Source organism: Bombus fervidus, chromosome 2 (assembly GCF_041682495.2).
Source record: "Bombus fervidus isolate BK054 chromosome 2, iyBomFerv1, whole genome shotgun sequence".
Taxonomy (NCBI): Eukaryota; Metazoa; Arthropoda; class Insecta; order Hymenoptera; family Apidae; genus Bombus; species Bombus fervidus.
The window spans coordinates 16,995,620-17,015,862 of record NC_091518.1 but is presented as its reverse complement, the minus strand read 5'-3'; the positions used below and the strand labels follow the sequence as shown (position 1 = coordinate 17,015,862).

Below are 20,243 nucleotides of genomic sequence, written 5' to 3'. Positions count from 1 at the left end.
TCTCATTTTTGTTTCGATGAAAATTAAAATTTAACGAATATTTCGTAAAAATGAAAATGATTTCTTTTCTCGTGCGATTAATTTTCATGCTTTTGATATACCGATATGCGATATACCTATTTCTCATAATAAGAAGATTAAATTTAATTAAATTTAATTAATTCAAATAAATAACTTTGAAAATATTGGATAGTGGAATAAGATTTATTTTTTATAATTTACTTTCACTATACATTTTCTTTTACGGTTTTTAATCAAGTAAATGAAAATGTCTTTCGCACTGTATCTTTGAAGAATGAAATACAGAAAACTTTCGTAAGCATATAAAAGAACATTCGCATGATCATAGCAGGTTTAAATATTTCCTTGAATAAAACATGAGGTGTATTCATTTTCCTGAGTCATTGCATTCATATGTTAATCCGGAGGTCATAAATAAGAAATAATTTTCTTCTAAAAATATTTTTAATCTAGAAGTTCCTCGCAATATATTATTATATTTATAGAAAAAGAAAAATCATAAAAAATAAATCTTGTTATACCACCCGATATATTTCCCAGTCTTCGTTCAAACAAAAATTAACTCGTTCTAATTTTATAACTTATTTTGCGAAATTTATAAATTTGGATAAAAATCATCGAAAGTTTTTAGTTTTTCGCTCAAACCACATATATTTTCAGCCACAGTGCGAACGAAGAATCAAACAATTATATTCGCATCAGTGCCTAATATTATTAAACGCTAAACATTTCAGAAATGTAAATTAATCTTATATTATAAATTTTTTACTCAATACCTTTGTTGTTTCGTCACAAACTAACAAAACTTAACCTGGGGTACAACATTATTTGTCCAGTGTTCACCAGTTCACAATTTTGATGTTAACAAACATATACAGTAACAAGAGATAAGCTAAGTCTGTAACTAGAATATTAAATTTATTCGATTGCAAAAAGTCAAGCGAGTTGCACGATATACAAGATACTTATTTACACGGAATCATGGAAAGTGTCTTAAAACATAGGCGACGTTAACGTAAGTTATGGTTACGACTTTAAAATGAGGCTCGTTTCCTTGTTACGGCTATGATTTATAATTTTCTAACTATCATTCTCTGGTTCTTCAACGATCGCAGTAAATTGTCCGTCCTCGTTACTCTAACTACATTTTTTACGTCGTTACGCTGTTATTTTTAATGTGTAAAACCGCGACAAGGTAGGCTATGAATAACATTGAACTATCTTCACTGGCATAAAAATATCGCGAAGTAAGATATTCTACTCAAAAGGTGTCGTCAAAAATAAAATGTAAATTATAGCGAAACATTACACTTTCTTTCGTACACTTTCTCTTTACTAGGAATTTAAACAATTGGAGATCGAATGTAGCGAATATTAAAAGAAAGAAATTCCGAAAATAATATTTCCCACTATTTTGCACGCCACTTAATTCGTTTGTAATCATATTCCAATACAAGTATGATATTACCAACATTATGTTAACGATAAAAGTCGCGATACTTGTATCCCGAAGTATCTTAACAAGTGGCTTTCATTGGAATATCTCATATTAATAACTCGAAACTACAATTACGCCAGCGTAAGCAACCATTACCTTCGTGAAAAAATTCTCGTTAATAACGTACCGGACCAGCTGGCAGGAATTCCATTTTCTCGATTCCCGGCCGAAAGATCAGAAAACGCGTACGCGTACACCAAAGAAACTTCCAATAAATATTAATCACGCTATTAGAAGCCTGATCGATTCCGGGGAGAATCGAATCATCCGCGTTCAAGACGATCGTCAAAGCGATTTCAAAGGAACGATCGCGTCTCACCTTTCGTTTGGCGAGTATATTACCCGATGAGCGATCGATCGGATCGAGCGATCGTAGAAACGTTTCATGGATCCGTTTTCTCACGCAGATAAAATCTGGTGGCGCGATGCTCTCGGTACGGGCGATGGGTAGCCGAGCAAATGAGCACGTACACCGTGTCGCAATTATTACTTGAAATAAGTTAATTAATAATTGATTCCATGGCCTCACCTGGCGGTTTCAATGATCGAAAATTAATAATAGACTGCTTAGACGAAAGTCAGTAGCAGCAGAACTCACTGCGTGGAATTATAATCGTGCCGATCGCTCACAGAAAAGTGTACAACGATCGTTGGGTCGATTTTTATTATGTTCACTTTTCAGTCATACAGTGGTTCATGAAAGTATTCGAACGCTTATGGAAACCTTTGACGAGTATGTCATGCGCGTTATACGAATCATTTTGAAATTTCATCTGTACTTTAATGAAATTCGACTATCACGATTATGTTGATAGAGTTTGAAACAAATCCGGTAATGCACACAGAAGCTACAAGATATTCGATGCGACTACATATTTCGCAGAGGCCACAAAAGTATATAAAGAGCCAATTATCGTTACATCAATAAGTCTGAAATATTCAGTGGAATCATCTTTAACACTTATATGTTTAAAATGATTACTCATACTGTATGCTAATTTTTTACTAATTATATATTTGCAAGAAATATTTTGTAACTTTTGTGTACGCTCTCAGATTGATTTCAAATTTGACCTATCATAACAGATGTGTTTCAGTGACAATAAAATTTTTTAATGTTTTATATAACACATACACACCATAGGAAGATCTTCTACTGTATATTATATAGACATGAAAAAAAGTAATTTTAAAGAAGAAAGAAAATTTCGAGGAAAGGAGCTGATGTAAGAATTAAAAACATTTCAATTTTTTGTCGTATATTTCTAGTCAAAGGATGCGATAATGTTACGAATAATCTGTATTAATAATCTGTAAATTTCGGGTACGGGTTAAACAACCTTTTAATCTCTTGATTTGCCAATTAAGCCAAAGTATTTGCGATATTGCAGCGTGTTAAATGGTAATACTCGGTGGTTGGTCTTTATAATATGCACACCAATGTGGTACGATAATGGCGTCATATACAAGGAGTTATAACTCGTTTACTCGCGGTATGAAGTATAATATACGACCTCTAACAAACATTATGTGTTAATATCTAATATATGAAACTCCCTAGCAAGGTAAATTATTTGCCTAAAGTCATTCTTTATCACGACTAGCTATTCCAACTGGTAAAATAAGAAATTACACCACGTAACGTATTAGTTTTCGATTTTAGATTTTACGAAACTTTCCTCTATCGATGTTCCCTATCTAAATGAACGGCTTTCTCTTTATTTCATGTTTCGAACATATTCCACCGGCCGCATTGTAGCTTTAGGTTTAGGATTTACTTTTTATTGGTGCTTCCTCTTCTATATCGAAAGAATAGGTATTTGAAACAAATCTTTTTTTTTTTGGCATTTTAATAATTGCAAGCAATTGCTTGGTCGATCACTATACTTGTTATCGTTTATCACATATAGCAATACGATGCTATATTCTTTATGATCTGTACTAAGTCGCATAAATCGAGATGTAAGTTTTATTTATAATATGGGGAACTGGTATATAGGAGGTTTGATCGTGAGGTTTAATGGACGAAATTGCTCGTTGTTGAAACCGTCGAATATATTTAAAATAATAATTTAGTACATAAACTATATTCGCTGAGTCGCTCGTACAGAGTAAAAATCGCAAAGTCGAATTGCCAATGGATACTTGATAAAATGCTCGCTAGATATTCGTCGATAACTCGGTAGAAACTCGTATAATGACTCGTATAATAATTTCAACAATAACTCGAATAATAACTGAACTGCTCGCGATCGCGTCCATTTCCTGATCGGGGGAGGGTCGGAAAATTCGAATTTGTTTTTGATCGATTATTTGTCGTTACGTTTCGTGCGTCAAGACATGAGTCGTTCTCGATTCACCTTGTCCTATGGCTCATGTGCTGCTACAATAACAGTACCGTAAGAATTTGTAAAAAGTGACAAAGGAAAAAAATAACCACACGATATCGAGTTGCAAATTACAAGTTGATATATTTCCGTTAAAAGTTTCAGAGCAATTTCAATTTTATCACGATAGGTGTATAGAGTAGAAAATTTCACATTTCGGAAAATAGAAATTCTTTCAGAGAGGATAGTGGAGAGAATATGCATAATTTCAGGTGACTCATATAGCACATAATAAAAGCATATTATAAACGTCAAATTTTGTAAAATTATTTAAATTTATAGTGATGTAAGTGTATTTTTTAATATAATGATTTTCTAATACAGCGATTAGTATACTGAATTCTTCGTCAATACAGTAATTCTATCAGGCAACCCTTCTACTTACGAATCACTCAAACTCGTTTAATATATGTATAACATACGTATAGATGATGTGAAAATATTCATAATCTATACGACTTGGCACTTGTGACTAAAACAGAAAATATTATTGCGTATTGGTGATTAGCACACGTTGCACAGATTTTTCTCGCATTTAACGTGTAACGTACATATGTATATCTATATATACGTATATGCAGAAATACATATAGTATCGCGTATGTGATTTTTCACTTCCAACGGCATCTACACGTGTACGATATAAACGTTACAATCGTAAAACGAACAAACTAAAAACGATGAAACAAATCTCGAAAAGAAACTCAAGATAAATTTGCACGTCCCCGCGTCGCTGCATCAATGTGTGTCCGAAACGAGGTCCGAAACAATACAGGCGCGCATGATCAAACGCGTCCCACGTAATAATCACGATGTCCGTCGAGACTGTCCGATCGAAGCGAGCGGCTCTTTCTGGTTGTCCGCTCCCTTTTCGTCCCGAACGTCCAGTGGTTACCGACATTCAGATCTGTCGGAAGCATTTAACGACTGTCCGTTCAGCTTATTCACGTAGCTGAACGCCAGAAGTGTTTCAACGGAGGCACCTACTCATCCACTGCGATTTTATGTACACCACGATCTAACGAGTGTGCCGGAAGTCCGCGGACCACGGACTACGCCACTTCTTCGAAGGTGAAATACCAGTGCACGCGTATAATACACGTGCACACACGCATACATATACATATAGATATACTTGTACATGTACGAGCAGAAGGAAAAGATGGAGGAACGAAGGAAAAAGGTTGAAATCTCGACCAGCGTAACGCTGAGATTCGCACCCTTGGATCCCTAAATTACAACTGCTTCTAGCACGTGAACTGCTCATTACTATAATACATTAATTACAGTCTGTATACATTGCACCGTACTCGAATCGAGCGTTCCTTCGTTCTTCCGTTGAACGTCTTCAAGATTTTCCTGCTGCCCGATGCCATATGGCGTCATTAAGTTTTAGAGGCTGCTTCCATGATATTTAACGCGTAATGATAGTAAGCAGCATCATAATTGTTAATTTCCGGAATGTCTGAGAGAGCGCCCCGGGCTTTCGATAAACCATCTCTGCCCCTCTCTTTCTTTCCTTCTGTTTTTCCCTTTTCTTTCTGTTTCTCTTTCTCCCTGGTTCCCGGGCGTTAGCCGGTCGAGTATAATGCTCGATCCGGCAGATAAAACTCAGGTGAGGAATAAGTGAGTTCCTCGCTCGGCTGGAGATTTGATTTGGATAACGGCTGGATTTATGCGAAGGCTCGAGGGACTGTCGTTCGCGGCATTTTTTAGTCGGACCGAAAGCTAAGTTGCGCTACAACCTCGCGAGCTTACGTAGCCACGATCGAGGATCGTTAACGTTAGATACATCCTTCTCGCTGAATCATTCGGATATAGTAGCAGCTTCAGCCAGAAAACAATCATAATACCAAGGTTCCTTATCGAAATACGTACAATTTTCAATGAAAAGTCAGCTTGAAATCTATCAACTTGAAAGAAGCGAAAGATATAAAAATTTTCCAACATCAAACTGGCATGTGGATATTTGAATAACGAAAGAAACGTCTGAAATTTTCATTCACGAAGCTTGTTTCGTGAGATGTATAGAAATTATACGGTTCATTTAGGGGTAGAATTGTTAACAAGGTACGCATTCACGAGAAAAATTTCAGCGAATTCCAGGATGAGATATCCAAGACAGAAGCAGATGAAACGGCGAAATGAATTTGCCCGGAGGCCTCGGTCATTTGCCAAAGAGTAATTTCCGGTACATGCGCCACAACCTGACCGCCATCGGATTTTAACGATTCCCAATTAGTCTCGTTGCTTCGCAACTAATTACGAATGAGCCGTGACTCGACACAGTAAATGTGAATCTATTGCTCGATAAACGTGGCTAGTCTGGTAGCATGACAATCGTACAAAGCATAAAACGCCTAAGCCTGATTCATGATTGGAGTTTACGGCAGAGGTTGCGCACGTCTTTTTCCTCTTTCCGATCTGTATCTTTTACGCGCGTACACATATCACGTGTATGCGCGTTTAATCCACTATAGTCACGTTTTGCGATTAAACTAATCGCGATCAGGAATCTCCGATGTGATGAAAAATGGGAATTAAACATCGAGCAGAGATTCCATTACGAAGAAAATTGAGAATTCGTCCAGCAAAATTCGAAACAACAATCTTGTTTTACGTTCGAGCTTCGTAATCATACCTCGTGTTGCAATTTCTTCTTCTGAATGATGTTCAACATTGCAGCAAGAAACTTCGAAGATGAAAGGAATCGAGATGAACAAGCGCAGCAAGTTCAAACAGCATTAAGAAGATCGAACGAAATGCAAAGCAAGTGTGAATGAGACTCAGGGCATTAAGAAAGGGAGACTCGAAAAAGATCGTAAGTGTTCTCCGACAAAAAGCGCAAACGCTCGAACTGTTGAGATTCCCACATAAAAGATCCAATGGTTTTTTTTCCTAATGTGCCGTGTGCACACATCGAAATATTATTTTCTACGATTTCAGTTACCCACGCTGTCTTTTCTACCATGTTGCAACAAAGAAAGCAGCGAGCCTGGCTCAAATATACCAAGGGTTACACACGTTCAGAAACCCGATTACAATTCAGCTGATGGTGGGGGTTACTACTTGTCTGAATCTCGTTAATAAGCTAGTCAGGATGTTTTCCCCTCGTGCAACGAGCTTGCTCTACCTTCGTGGATCCCGTTTTCGCTATGGCGTCTAGCACGGCACCTTAGCTCGCACGATGTTCATTTGCTATGTGCTTACTGTCCGACTCGACCACTTAAATCACCCCGTATTCCTACTTACTTCTCGGTTGTTGCGTCCGGAGAAGGAGAAGGGTGCAAGAAAAGGTGGTTGATCCGAGGAATGTCTCGTACAACGAGCACGTTTAATACGATCTCTTTCGCAGCACCCTTTCTTCCTACCTGTACCTGAATCGATCTCATTCTGCACGGATTGCGTCATTTTCGCGTAAACCGAATTGTTCCCCCTCCCTGAGGAATCTCGATTATAAGATAAACTACTAAAATAAAAGTAGAATACATAATGTAGTTTTTACGAGAAAAGCAATCCCCGGCTCGGTTACTTTTATTCTCCTTTCAGCGCGATCTATCGATACGGACGCGGTGCACCACGATCCATGACGAAAGCGAAGCAACGAAACACCGGCGGCAATGGAATCCGAGCAATCGCGAAAGATCTAATTAACCAGCTCGATAATAGTCGCGAGATATGCGCCGATGAAGTGCACGGGTGCACGGCTCGAGACGCTCTTATCGAGCACGAGTAACAATAAATAACAGCTCGAGAGCGGTGAGATTAAACCGAGCTCTCGGATTAATTGCCCGACGAAGTGGCAATGCACGATCTAGCCGAGTAGTTGCAACAGCGAGGAAAGTGTCAATGACAGGGCACACAGCTAGCTCTGAAAACACGTTCGAGAGAGATCGTTGCTCGACTGGTAACGAAAAGAACCGATTATTAATTCGACGATCGCTGGATCGACCGGTATGTACGAGCCACGAATCCCACGAGGTGCTAAATGGTCCACGAACACAGATTGCGCAAATGGTAATTCCCAAGTCGAGATACGTTTTCAGCGTAACGAAGAAACGCCCCCCGAAATCTACCATTACCTCTCTCTTGCACACTATGTGCAACGGACTACTCGTAACGAATCGAATCGTACGTATCTCTGTAATCTGTTTAGAGGACAAGATCCTTCCGAGCGCTTGCACCGTGGAACACGGTACTCGTACTTTTCGCAAAAAGTTAGCCGGCACGCAAAATGGGTTAGGGTGAATTATAATAGGTCCGTTCTTGCTGAACACGCGAATTTCCGTTAGCTCGTATAAATATCAGCTAGTACCTACGTGAACTCGTTTTAGACAAGTTGTCGAATCGTTGTATCTGTAAATCGTACGGACATAGACAGCTCTGTGAATAACGCTTTTGCCGCGTTATAAGACAGACACGCTGGTGGTCGGTCAGTTATTACTTATAGCGTATAATGTAATAAATAATCGCGTTGGCAGCCAACTGGTGACATTATAATTACGCGGCATTTCGATGATATATACGCGCGGAAGAAAGGAGTTGCTCGCGAAACTGACTCAACGTTAATTTACATTTGTTCGAATATAGGCCTGTGCTCGTACTTTCAGTCAGATTGCAGTGCATCGAGGTTAAATCGGTAGATTACACTACCGTACTTGCTAATACCGTGGGGCAGATGCAAATGGTAGAGTAACGTCTGTCGGTTTGCCGTTTCGTTGTGTAACAGAATTTCGTAGCATTCGATCGATTGCTCGTTTTATTAGAAGCACGCGATTCTTAGATTTCCCTCGTCGAAAACAACTTCAATTGGATTAACTTCTGACATTGTACGATATAATCTATTCTCTGAAATATTTGCTGATATTCTTGAATAACTCACACTGTTTCATTCGAATATTCATTTGCATCGTCGTCACGAAGGATCTCAATTGGACCATTTTTTTGATGTTCTATGATATAGAGTCGCTACAGAAAGTATTTGCATACCGTTATATTCGCTGGAGCATTAAAGTAGCGATCAATTAGGTTCAAATATATCAAACTTTGTATCATTTAGTTTCATACGAGTACAAAAATGTGATGCTACAAAAATGAAATATAAAGCTTGATGAGAAACCGCTTTATTGGAAAATAAGGATCCGTGTCAATACATTTTGTTATGACTGTATTTTGTGAGATATTTCCTGCCGTTTTTAAACGATTTTTTGAATCAAAAATATTCATATACATAGGCTAAATATTAAAATGCAAAATTGGGATCGCACGTAGCTGTGATCCTGTTGTAATTCTTGACTTTTCGTGTTTGAATCGCGTTTGGATCTTTCAACATAAGAAATTTGTTAGCGACAGAAAAGTACAATAAGACCGATTGAAACGACCGAAAGAACACATTAGGTTAAAAATGCAAACGTGAAACGACTTGTAAGAAGCGCCGACGTTCTACCATAATGGTTAAAGAACACTAACATATGTATATCGTTTACGATCTCCAACGACTACAGAGAAATTATTCACCACTAAACTGCTTAATACTTTTCGTTACAGAGGAACGCTGACAAATACAAGGAGGGTAACAATACAAATACGATGAAACGACGAGCTCCGACTCCGCCAGTCCAGTTTTGGGCGTTGCGCCGTGCAAAGGGACCAGTAAAAGCTGAGGGTGATTTGGGCCTTAGTGGTCCTGTGGTGGCTGTGTATGAATCCTACTGGCCTGCTAAGTCCCAAGTAATCCTCAGCGCGCGCAGCAATAAACGAGTGCATAACCGCGCAGTTTCGACGATGAATCGTCAGCTTATTTTTGCCAAATAAAGTAACATCGCGTCGTGTCGAACATAGAGTTTCGAGATCGTTAAACTAATTGCACGTGAACTCGCGCCGCGGGTGGCTTTTTATTGCCTCATCGGCGAAAACAGACAAGATTTCGTGGCAAGCACATTTTTATTCCGTTGATCCTTTTTTCTTTGTGAAACTGTAACCGTCCAAGAACGTGACTCGTTAAGTTTGGTGATTTACGTCCTTTAAATCGGCCCATTAATGCTTAATGGAATACCACGAGAGAAGGACTCGCAAAGGTATGGCGTATCGATTTACATGCAAGCTTTTAACGTAGTTAATGAAAATCGATTTAAGAAAGTGTTGACCGGGAACGGAGGACGGCGCACAATGGCCTTATTCATCACGGCGAAGCTGTCAAGATCGATGCAGCGTAAAGTAGAAAAAAAAAAAAAAGAAGTAATCGACGGTCGATTTAATCATCGTGATACGGCGGGCGTTCGGGATACCTAACATAGCGTCGATGCGTGTTACAGAAGCTTGGAATTTTAAGTGGCTCCCGGGAGGCGTCACGACACGACCAACGTGTGAGTAAGTTAATTACAAGTCTCATATTCCTTACATATTTATCGTCTTTCTAATAACATTAATATCGACCGGTTGCTGTACCGGTAGATTATTCTAGATCGGTATCGGTTCGTAATAATTCGCAGTGAACCTTGGCTGGCGACGTTCGCGGAAAAAGCGACAGCGATCTGAACACGAAACGCCTGAAATTATTGCAATACACGGTGTTAACGATTATTAAACGGAAAACCGAGACAGCACAAGGCGTGAAATCATCGGAGCTAGCGGTATCCGAATATTAAATACTTCCTGACGAGCCGATGATCGTTTATTATCGCGAGCGAACATATCCTTCGCGGAATATCTTTTGTATCCAAAAGGCAAATTGGTCTGCTCGAAAATTTATTTGACGCTGCTTACCTTTCTTCGTACAGCATGAGATCGGTCGAGAGGATTCTTAAGTGCTCTAGTTAGTCGGCAACCACCCGCTATGCGACCGATGTTCGAGCATATGCTGTATCGCTCGAGTAAGCTGCTCTTCGCGAACCGGGTACTATTCTTGTTGCCGATCCGAACGATGCTATGCAGAAGGACTTTTTTAGGTCCCACTGACGACCATGCAACAAGCATTGTGTTTTAACGGGCATACAAATTTAATCGTCCTCCCGCGGCCAGGATACGAAAGCCGAATACCGAGTTCGATGCAAAGCAAGCGTCGCGTCGGTTCTTCGTGTTCGACAAATTGTTACTAAAAGCCGTTCGAACGGGATGATCGTAAAACACTCGCGGAATATATTGGAGACCGGAGAGATCGAGTGGAAATGAATGCAAACGAACGTGGGATAGAGTGGCGATGAAAAGGGGTATCGGAGCTTGTTCGCGAAACGAACGAACAGGACGTGGGAAAGAAGAGCTAAAATTGGCGAGAAAAAGAGTGAATTCTCGCGTGGCTTTTAAGGCTACTCGTAGGTGAAAACAGTTTGAGCTTGTTTTACTTTATTTATCAAAACTTAGTCGTGTTTCTTGAACGTACTAACATTGATACTAGTAGACTTACCTAACTTCTGAAAAATTTCCAAATGTTACAAATTCTTCTTTTATACATGTGTGTCTTTAAATTTATCGTCAATGATTATTAACTGGTCATATTAAAATTGCATTTCAGTAAAAATGTACTGTATACTTACTGTTACAGTTTGAGATTTACATCGTGATTTCGTAAATTTGTAAATCGGTGCAGAAAATCGATTATCCAGCTTTAATATATATTCATACATATTGGATGTATAATAAAAAATTTACGTTTCTTTCTAAGTACAGATTGAACTTATCGAATAGCTATCTATTCAAAGAAAATAATATTGCAAACACTATAAAGATAACCGACCTTGATCAAGCAAAAACTATTGATTCTTATCAATTGAACCAGATTCTTATGCGAACTTTTTAAGAATTTTAAATAGTAATGCAAATAACGTTGCATTTCGATTCTATAAAAATACATGATCGATCATAACTAATCATAAATAACTAAAACGTAAATGCGATATGTTACATCTAAGATACTTTAATACGTTATTAAACAAAGTGTATAAATGCAATGATATTTTGAAAAAAATGCTCAACCTTAATGTTTAAACATCTTTCAACAAAAATATATGCAAATATATGCATTCTCAAGCTATTATCAAATTCACTACAAAATATGATTAACTTCAACGATTCTTCGACAGCACATTGTGATCGTAACACAAAACTATCAAGAGATTTAACTACCTAATAAAAACAAGATTCTCGCTCTCCGTGGAATCTCAATGATCGTCTTAAATCAAATTCAGACAGGGTCAAACGGTAGAATTTTTAATCAGTGAACTAACTAAAATTCCAACCAGATTTTACTACAAATAACGAATATTCCGTATCTAGTCGTAATACCAGAGACGTATGAAATCGAGCTATAATAATTACAATTGCTATGCTACCTCGAGTATTCCCCTTTTCGCTTATCGAAACGCATAGCTTGCGTTATACAGCCACGAATACGAATTTATTAACATCTGGCAGAGATACGACCTTATTTAAATGCACGCGCGCATTTATGCACCGCGTAGAAATATACGAGGACGAAGATCCATTCTCGCACCTTCTTCTTCTTCTTCTTCTTCTTCGTTCTCCTTGTCCTCGACCTGCACAGAGTGCACACGCCCAACCGTCGACCAAGTCTCTCGACTACCGCGTAAGAAAGCTAATATGAAACTAGTATCTATAGACGTCTAAGGAGATGTAATGGGAAATTACACGAATATTACGGAGAAAAAATATGATAAGTACAATTTTGTTGACTCTCTGATACTAATATTATTCAATGGTTGGTAGGGTATACTTTAACGAAATATAATTAAAAAGAGGAATAATCTATTAGGGTGCAAAGATATACAGTGGCTATAAAAGTATTCGTACATCACCATTGTATTTATGATAGCATTTACATATTAATTAATTTGATCCAAGTATATTACATGTCATGCAATGGGGTTTTCATGGTATCAAATAAAGTTGATATCTACTATGAAAATGAAATGTAAAATCTGATAAAAAGAAGAGACTCTTCACTGAAAAACGGGGATATGTGCAAATGCTTTTTATGGTCACTGTAAGCCTCTTAACCACAGATGAAAAATTCATGTGAAGAAAACTAATAGCATACCCTATATCTAACACATGATAACAGATACTTTTAAAGTCGATATGATTTCATGTGAATTGAAATCAATCAATAACCTTAAGATTTTCTATATTTACGTTCGTATAGTCTAGGTAGATTGCATAAGAAACGTAGTAAGTGATGCTTCTAATTACTAATTGTCATCGTTAATTTGTTCACCTTAGTACGATTCTTATACCGTTATTACAAATCAACCAAAGCACTCGGATATTTATAAACACAGCCACGTACACAACTTAAAAATACACGGTTGATTTACATAAAGTGAATGTGTTAAAAATTAAACGACATTAAAACGCGTAATTTACATACGCCGAAGTGTAAAGAAAAATGTTAATCACATAAATGGTGCGTCTGCGTTTTAGAGACTCGTCGACGTTAAAACGAGTAATAACGTAGCAACCTCCAAAGGGTACTAAACCAACTCCTTTTCCTAGCAACGAATCGATGAAACTCCGCGTACGTATACGTAACACAATGAAAGTCAACTATTATTGCGGTGTCTACCGAAAAAATTTCCGTAACATGCCTATTATAGCAAGGGCCTTAATAGCCCATGGAAGTCTGAACGTAATTCCATAAAGGAGCCGACCTCGTAAAACTGCGAAAAATTTCTAGCTGTTAATACGGAATTATCGCCGACTCTATAATAACACGTAGCGCGGTTGGCAGGATGTGAATTTCAAACAGAGTCCACAAGAACTTCATCTGTATGCGGAGATACAGCATCTTTTTCTACGCGGTCTGCTTTTAACCAAGATATATGATACGATGATAACGACGTTTGCAAATCATACTGCTTGTAAAATAACCACCGAGGAAATGGATAATAAAGAAACAGCTTGTACGAAAGTTTCGAGTGCTCTTCGGTGGAAAAAAGCACCTTACGAAAGCTTCGAACGTCGTTCAGAGAAATATACGTCACGAAAATGAAACACTGTAGTGGTGTCATTAAAAGTATATATATATATATATTTCGACATCCTGCAAATTCGCAATGTGTCAATGAAGAGTTACGGGGCGCCACGGCGCTTTCAACTGCTATTATACATTTTCGAGATAAGATGTTAATTTTACAGGTCGACAATACGAGAAGGTATGCCGATATCGTCCTACCGTCTGGATTATTCTCTTCGACCAAACCGCTATTGTTTAACGGAAACGTATATCTCCACTGTCACCGTCAGTCTTAGAAAGAACACTACTTTGCGATGAAAAACTACGAACGAAGATATGCAGGGAACAGGATCGACTGTGCGTAATAAAAATGGCTAAGGTATGAATAAAGGAACACGTGAGTGATTGCAATGATTGATTTTAATTGATTTTACGAAGCGTCGCAAATTTCGTAGTATTGTTCTAGGAAAATTTTGAAACAAAAGATCTATGGGTTGACAACTAAGTGATCGCGGATTTTATCAATACCACCTAATGACAAAATCCGCGATCACTTAGTTGCCAACCCAATATTTGTGGAAAATATCAAAGAACAAGATGAAGTATTCACGTTTCAATTGGAAGAGAAATTTATTTTATCCTAATAATGCATAGTTGCAGGAAAATAATATTTGACAAATCTGCATGCTAATTGTGAATTATTACCCTAACAACAACTGCTGTTATAAATAGACGAACGTGCTGTCTAGGACAGTTCAATAGTAGAGTAATTAACGAGTAGAGAAGTTGAATTGTTTCGAGCGAGCGACGATTGCAATCAGTGTACGCTATTTCTGTACTTGTACTCACAGTGATTTTAATATATCGCCTATTACAATTTTACCACTCCTCTCTGTATTAAACTAATCGACACGTTTAATAGCCACCTCGAATTGGATTTAAAGAAACCGAACTTTAATAATATTTTATATAACCAAGTATTTTGCACGGAAATCGTACAGGTCTTTCAAGAGAAAAATTGAAAAGTTACTGAAAGCTGCTAATGATATGTTATTCGTTAAAAAAATATGATTAATAAGCACGAGGTTCTACTTTGAAGTGATTTGATATCTATTCCACGCAAAAAAACCGAAATATTAAAAATTGTTCGAACTTATAACAACTTGACTGGTTACGACAAACTCAAGGACTCGAGAAATGAGATATATAATAAGAAAATGTTGACTTTCGGCTGATATAATTAATTTTAATAATCCAAGAGCAGAAATTCACGCCTATTTACCACTTGTACGTTTCAACGTTTCCCTAACAGTCAGTCATGCAAGTTATCTTTCTACGAACGATCGATTACTTGTCAGACTGATCGACAGAGCAGAAAGTGACAAGTCGAAACTGTCCCACGCCGAGCGTGCAACTCCTACCCTGGACGAAAAGAAACTCTCGTCCGGATAGAAACGGTATTACGTAGGGGAACGAAGTCGTATCATTGTACGATGCAGTGCTGCCGGGCACAGTAAATCTCATGGTCTATAGAACTCGAAGAAATCATTACAGTACAGTGGGACGCAGTATATTGCTGTTAATATAGCGCAGCACGCCCTTTTAAGCTTCGCTCCGTGTACAGAGATATATACAGGGTGATCTCGTAGCGAGCTTAGAACTTGGCCAATAGAACTTGAAAGGCCTCTATACCAGAGGCCCGAGGAAGTGAAAATTGAATGTGATTTGTTGAAGATATTGCTTTTGTAACGTATCGTGCGTCTGATATTGAACTTTTAATCGATTTGGTTCTAAATGAGTTTGAAACTGGCAATCGCTAAATTGTAATAATGTGCAGAAATAACTTAATAATAATTGATATTTTAATAAATAGTAAACTATATCGTTGTGTATATTGTGATGGTTTATTATTATTTATTATTTTTGATATATTGCGTGATTTAAAAGAAAATCAAATAATTTAGAGGCAAATGTTCGCCAACACCGGTCAAGATAAAAATGATGTTCCAAATTAACTTCTTACTTTAAGTTGCAAAAAGAAAATATTCTCCGTGATGATATTCAGGATAGATTAAATGATTAGTTAGTAACATATAAGAATAATAAAAATGTGAATAAATAATGCAAATAACCAACGTAACACGACAAATTATAGTAATATGTTTATATAGAAACAACTAATATCGTAAAAAGCGTTGATTATGTTTCCATTAGATTTAATTTCCAATAGACATTAAACCGCCTTCGATTGTTTATTCAACGTATTCAACGTAAGTTTGTGAAGAATTGGGCTGATATTAGAAAATTTTTTAACATTCTATAGAAATATAAATAATATAGAAATTAATATAAAAGGTGAAAACTTTATCTCGAATATTTAATAAAAATTCGAAGGATACTGCTATAATCGCGATAATATCTAATCCAGAATTTTTTTGCAATAAAGTTACGTATCTATGATACGTGATACTTTCTGAAGCAAAAGATGGTAGGAGAATGTCGATCGATTCAAGATACAGTCAGTATACAAAACACAAAGAAAGAAGGACTGTAAAGTGCGAAGATTCTCGCAAATGCCCGAGGTGTCGACGAAGAGAGAAGCGTAAAATCGCAATAAATCAATGTTAATGGCGCTATAGCTAGATGCTGCGAATCAGGCAACGAACAAAACATCCCGTCGTAACCGAGGATCTTCCGCGCTATCGATGCATCAATAATATTTAGTGCCGGAAGTAAATATCGCAAAGAATATCATAGAACGCCTCTATTCAGCATATCGTGTTCAATATTCGTTAAAAGTACGATGTCTCGCGAGAAGACTTTCAAGCCTCGAATATTTTATGTTGAAAAAGTTTGTTTTTTAATTCTGCGCATGGGATATTTCATCGTATTTTAAGTACGATTTTCAGTGCCTTGGAACATCTACAATATTTTTAATAGCCCCATGTAGTAATAAAAACTGCACAAAAATGGAATTTACTACATTCGATGCTGTGAAGAATGTTTTATATTTATTCAATTCTAAGTAGTGTAAAGTAGGAAACTTGAAAAAGCTTGTTAACCTTGTTGTTGCCTTGTCATTTAAAAGTATTAAAAAATTTTAACCGCTAAAAAATAATATGCATGCTCTGTTATACGAATTTACGCTAAAGTTATTTTTCAAATATTAGATACTTATTAAAACACAATTCGAAAACGTATATTTCCCAGAAGAAGCGAGAAACTACTTTTGAACGTAATTAAACTAAATTTATGAAACAACAGGCTCGAGTGCTCTTTTCCTTTCATTTTAGTTCTCGAGTCAAAACACAAATCGCAATTACAAGGCACAATTGTAGGATACCGCACAGTGCCACATAAATCAGCGAAAGCGACATAACTGTCCTCTATCGGCCACACTATGAAGATAAATGAATAAGATTTTCATAATTGGCCGAGGAGTGTCTCTGCGACATTTTTATAACAATTCGAAAATAGCGTTTTTCAATTTGTGTCAGTTTCCACGAAATGGCGCGATATGCATTTCCATGGTTTTCCAAGAGCTGCCTCGACGATTCGCTGCAAACCGCTCGTCCGCACAGAGCCTAACCCGGTAGAATACTGAAAGCCACTCGTGAGATTTCACATTTGAAGTTGCAACATTTCTACATGCTTACTTGATTTGACAGTAAATCACAGATGAATGTTAGTATCGATCTTTTATCTTTTACAGCTGCTATTACGATCGGCAGTAAATATTCTATTTTATTACTTGGAAATTTTATCACCTACCAAATAAAATAAAAATTTATGTTTCCTACGATATTCGCACTCTAATAATGCTTTGTTTTACATGCAGTATCAATTCGACGTTGTATATTGTTCTTACACAGCGATAAGATATGTCTCGTGAAAATAAAAATGCAATTTGATTTCAGACGTGGAAAACTGTACGAGATCGTTTTGGATTTCGTTGAGGCAGGGTTGGGGTTTCTATGCGGCATGTGCCTTGCTTTTACAAATGCAATGCCCTTCGAAATCCCAAAAATGTCCAACGCTTGTCTACGTTACGAGAATACAATCAAAACAGCAAACTGTTACTACACATAGCTCTAGTTCAAAGTCCAAACTTGGATATGTTCGCCGAAGATGCAGTGAATATTTAATGTGAAACAAATATTAAATATCGGGTTCTGTGTTTGAGATAAAGAATTACGTTAATTACATTTCCAATAAAATATATTAATTTCAACGATTGTATAATATATAAACAAGATGTAATTATTTTCAGTATTTTAAGAACTGTATTTTTAAAAAATTTTTAAGTCAATAAGTCAAAGTTAACTTATTTATTTAACGAACGATTAAAGTGTCAAATTGGATATTATACAGAAATTCCTATTGGTTATCATATTTTAAGATTGTTAAAATGAAGAACGTAAGTAGGTAAAAAAGGTATCCCAATTACCTTATTTATAAATCTATATTAAAGATTAATCGTATATCATCTATTTTATATATATGTACATAATATATTTCACGGAGTTAATTATTTTACATTCTAAAGTTTAATGTTGTCATTTGGATATCCTAGATCCGGTAGAAAGTAGAATTAGGATAATCTTTGCAACGACTGAATCAAACATAACAAAAAAATATCAAAGATATGACTCACCGGTTTGAAGTCAAGCAACCGTACTCGCGGGAATCTAACGTAGCTTCTGCGCCGTGGAGTCGCATCGATATTTTCATTCTCTTGATCCAGATGGTTCCGAAAGTCCAATAACATTCTTCGCATTTCGAACGATCGCGAATCTTTGTCCATATAGATTAATCGTACGCGTACACTTTCCACAAAAACCGTGCGCGAAATGATAGAAAACACGTACAACAATCACTATGAAAATCACGTACGAAACACAACGAACGAATCTTTTAACAAACTATAATATACTATTCGATAAACATTCGAAGAAGCAATTTCGCGACGACAAATAGAACTGATCAAGTGGTACCAACTGAAATTAGCCACAACTGAACACAAGGAACCTTTCAAATACGTACCGATTTTACAATTAATGATATTCTATCGTTCGATAGCGAATCACTATTTAAACTTGAGATATAAAACAACGTAACGCGAAATACTTAATTAGATAATCGTTAGAGTTAAACAGAAATCTTGCCACGTCGTAAAATTTGTTCGAAAGCATGGAGAGAAATATCGCATACCGAGCCACGCGCAGACAACGTTCGACTGAATAGAATTTGACAACATTCGTGGACGTTACGTGCAAGGTCGCGCGTATTTGAAAATGTAAACATATGTAACGTATTCGGCGATCCATAAGAAATTACGATTATTTTCGACGTCTGTTTATACCTTCGTTTTATCTCGGAGTGAAATCAAATATTCTCTATAATAATAGAGGGTAAGAAATAACTTCTATAGAAAATCTTTATTCTATTTCTATATCGCAAGAGTTTACGTATGTATTTATATGAATTGTTACAAACTGTTTTTTAATTATGTAGTTTTTTTATAAATTATTCTATAAGTAATATTTATGTACGTATGTAACTGTTAAATGTTCGAAAATAGGACTTATCAATTAGAAAGATTACATTGATTTAATGTATTAATAAATTAATAAAAAAAATATTAAAATAAAATATTAAATTTATTAATAGGAACATATTAGTAATAATTAACCCATTCCTAACGCTTTGTTCCATTTTTTTCCATAAACCATTAATTTCTTAAAAAATCATTGAAGCCTTAACTTTTTTTATAGGGTTTCGTAATAATCGAACGAATCGATAATTTATACGTACTAACGATAAACTTAACTAAGAGATAAAGTGGATGGAGTAATAATTTTCAATTACACATTCTCTTTAGTTTATCTGACGCTCGTAATAAAATAAAATTCCTTTCTCATTCATTACTCATTAGCATTGACTTTTCCTGTAGATATCAATTTTACAATCTTTCTAATTGCTGGTTGTAAATTTTAACTGGAAATTCAAAGCGCAAAATAAGAGAAGACATTAGCTATGGGTATGACCTGATAATTTGCCTCCTGTGTCTAAGTCGATATTATTTCCATATTGTAAGTCGTAAAAGTACGCACCAACTTGAATCAGGAACGTAAGCAGCGAACGTGTTAAATGGTGTTTTATTGCTTCAACAGACTCTAAGAAATGCTTGGTTTCAAATGCATGTAAATGTAATGAAATCTTTCGGATGCAAATCATGCGTAAACCTAAACGTTTATGAGGCTCGAACCTTTAATTTCTTATTAATACCTTAAAATTCTCGAATGATTCAGAATAGCATTGCAGGGAGATGCGAACACGTTAAAGAACGTTAATTGAACAGGATACACAC

General features: G+C 36.6%; 1 protein-coding gene across 3 annotated transcripts in view; it reads right to left on the bottom strand.

Moving 5' to 3' along the window:
• The window catches only part of LOC139998191 (uncharacterized), a 440,340-nt gene extending 421,226 nt beyond the window's left edge, over positions 1-19,114 (bottom strand). For 2 of the 3 annotated variants that reach the window (XR_011803208.1, XM_072022546.1), the window contains exon 1: positions 18,528-19,114. Coding sequence is in view for 2 of the 3 variants with exons in the window: in XM_072022546.1 (XP_071878647.1) it covers positions 18,528-18,677 (150 nt within the window). In the remaining variant the exon portion in view is untranslated. The remainder of the gene's footprint in view (positions 1-18,527) is intronic. The other variant, XM_072022545.1, reaches the window with a different exon arrangement.
• Positions 19,115-20,243: the final 1,129 nt, after the last annotated feature.